We start from the raw sequence: 2,500 nt of genomic DNA, 5'->3' as shown, positions 1-2,500 counted from the left end.
ACACACACACACACACACACAGTACAATTAAATCAATGATTTAATTCTCAATTAAGTCAATTCATAACTTTGATGGACACTTTATTCAGTCAACTAATAATGATGTGTCCATAATTGGGAATGTGGTCTACTAATTATAGGGTTTAAAGGGTTAAAAGAAATGGAACGATGACTGTTAGCTATGTTAATTTCATCAACTAAAACTATGAAGACTAAAACTAAATGAAGACTCAATAAAAATGAAGCTAAGGTGGTTAAAACTATGACTAATATGTTGACAATTTTGTCAAAACAAACAAAAGCTAGACTAAAATGTTATGGAGGGACTAGTGGAGTAGACTGATTAATTGTGTGTGTGTGTGTGTGTGTGTGTGTGTGTGTGTGTGTGTGTGTGTGTGTGCGTGTGGTGTGTGTGTGGTGTGTGTGTGCGTGCGTGTACTGACTCTCGGTGCCAGTCATAGATCTGGTGAATGTTTCCAAACACGATCTTGTCTTTTCCTCTCATGTCTTCTGGGATCCCTCTCACCTCTAACCTAGACATGAACCCCTGGGAGAGAGACATAGACACACAGAGAGAGAGAGAGAGAGAGAGAGAGAGAGAGAGAGAGAGACACACACACACACACACACACACACACACACACACACACACACACACACAGAAATTTGTGTCAGTGTTCAACAATATTGTGATCGTTTAATTGATTGATTAATTGATTGATTCATTCATTCATTCATTGAAGAAACACTTCTCTCATGACGTGAGACTGGCAACCTGTGTCGTGTGAAGCGCTGACGTGCCGCGCCCTGCGGCTGCTGCTGTTTGGGTGAATTAATCCCAAACTAAACTAAACTAAACTAACTGACGAAATCAAACGGAAGATATAATGCCACCAAAGGCACCAAAAAACTACGATGGAGGAAGATATTGAGGACATCAAAAACTCGCTAAACTATGTGACAGCGGGGTTGAGCTCACTAGTGAAGCAACGAGCCACACTCCTCGATTTGGTAAACGAAGTCAAGGCACTGAAGAACACAGTAAAAGAAAAAAGACAAAGAAATCGAGGAGCTCGAGCTGAGAATCAACGAAGTGGAACAGTCCGCTAATTATTACGTCCTCCATCCTTGTGTACTGTTACAGTACACAAGGATGGAGGACGTAATAATTAGCGGACTCAAAGTGAAGCCAAGATCCTACGCCAAGGCGTCAGCAGAAGGCCGAAGCGACGGTGAAGATGCGCCGCCTGAGGATCAACAATCACTGGAAAGCCAATTCATTGATTTCTTTGAGTCCAAAGAGATAGTGCTTGACCCAAATGACCTGGTGGCATGTCACACACTTCCTAGGTCTGCTATTTTTGAAAAATCGAAGAACGACTGACATAGAAACATAGCTTTTTCAGAAAACTGTCAGGATGTAGAAGAAGACATTTTTTTAATCTGATCTCAGGTCAGAATGGGTTAAAAATGGGCCGAGTCTCACCTCTACAATGACTCCAAGGTCTTTAACGTAGTCCTTCTCTGATTGGACCATCTCGTTAACGACAAACCTGCAACGGAACGCAACACGCACGCGCACATGCGCACACGCGCACACACACACACACACACACACACACACACACACACACACACACACACACACACACACACACACACACACACACACACACACACACACACACACACACACACACACACACACACACACACACACACAATAAGCCAAAGTGTGATTATTATAATAATGTGTCTGTTCTAGAGCTGGGACTCGATTAAAAAAAATAATCTAATTAATCAGAGGCTTTGCGATTAATTAATCTAGATTCATCGCATTTTAATCGCATATCGATATTCAACCCGAGAACAGCGAGAAACCTTTGTTTTTTGGTATCCCAGTGAATCAACGAATAGTGACTACAGGATACCACTAATTTTCAACATTTTACTGTCATTAATATACCTGTTGTGGAAATAATAATAAAAAGTCACCCCATTCTGTGTTGCCTAGAACTGGAGGTCTGAAAAAAAATTAGTAACAGTAACAAGTACATCTCAGTGACATCACAAAGCTGTACTTACTTCATATTGTTACTGCTTTTTGTCAGACCTCCAGTTCTAGGCAACACAAAATGGGGTGACTTTTTATTATTTCCAGTTTTCAGTACTATAGAAAAGCGCCCAGTGAGAAACGTTCCGCGGTGAAAAAAAAGGTGTGATTAATTTATCTGTAGTTAATCGCGATCAATTTTTCTGTAGTTAATTAATCTAAATTAATCGCAATTAGTCCCGGCCCTAGTCTGTTCAGTACTGCACTTAGTTTTAGTCTTGTCTTTTATCAAAATACATTTTGTCAAAAGTGCAACTTTTCTGAGCAATTTGGTATATCTCATATCATAATATCATATAGGAAAACGAATCAAAACTATAACCATTTTGAAAACAAACAAACAAACTATCGAAATAAATAAATAAAACCCTAGTTTAAAAACTATTG

The 2,500-nt window shown here is 39.7% G+C and overlaps 1 protein-coding gene across 1 annotated transcript in view; it reads right to left on the bottom strand.

The window, feature by feature from the left end:
• Nucleotides 1–2,500, bottom strand: part of LOC310854045 (kalirin-like) — a 70,584-nt gene that overhangs the window by 6,971 nt on the left and 61,113 nt on the right. Inside the window, exons 45-46 of the mRNA XM_083758523.1 lie at nucleotides 1,487–1,553; nucleotides 444–547 (exon numbers count right to left, since the gene is read on the bottom strand). Coding sequence (XP_083614649.1) covers nucleotides 444–547; nucleotides 1,487–1,553 — 171 coding nt within the window. The remainder of the gene's footprint in view (nucleotides 1–443; nucleotides 548–1,486; nucleotides 1,554–2,500) is intronic.

Source organism: Protomyctophum parallelum (assembly GCF_964188405.1).
Source record: "Protomyctophum parallelum genome assembly, chromosome: 23".
In the NCBI taxonomy this organism is placed as follows: domain Eukaryota; kingdom Metazoa; phylum Chordata; class Actinopteri; order Myctophiformes; family Myctophidae; genus Protomyctophum; species Protomyctophum parallelum.
The sequence above is the reverse complement of the archived record's forward strand: the minus strand, read 5'-3'. Positions and strand labels throughout refer to the sequence as shown.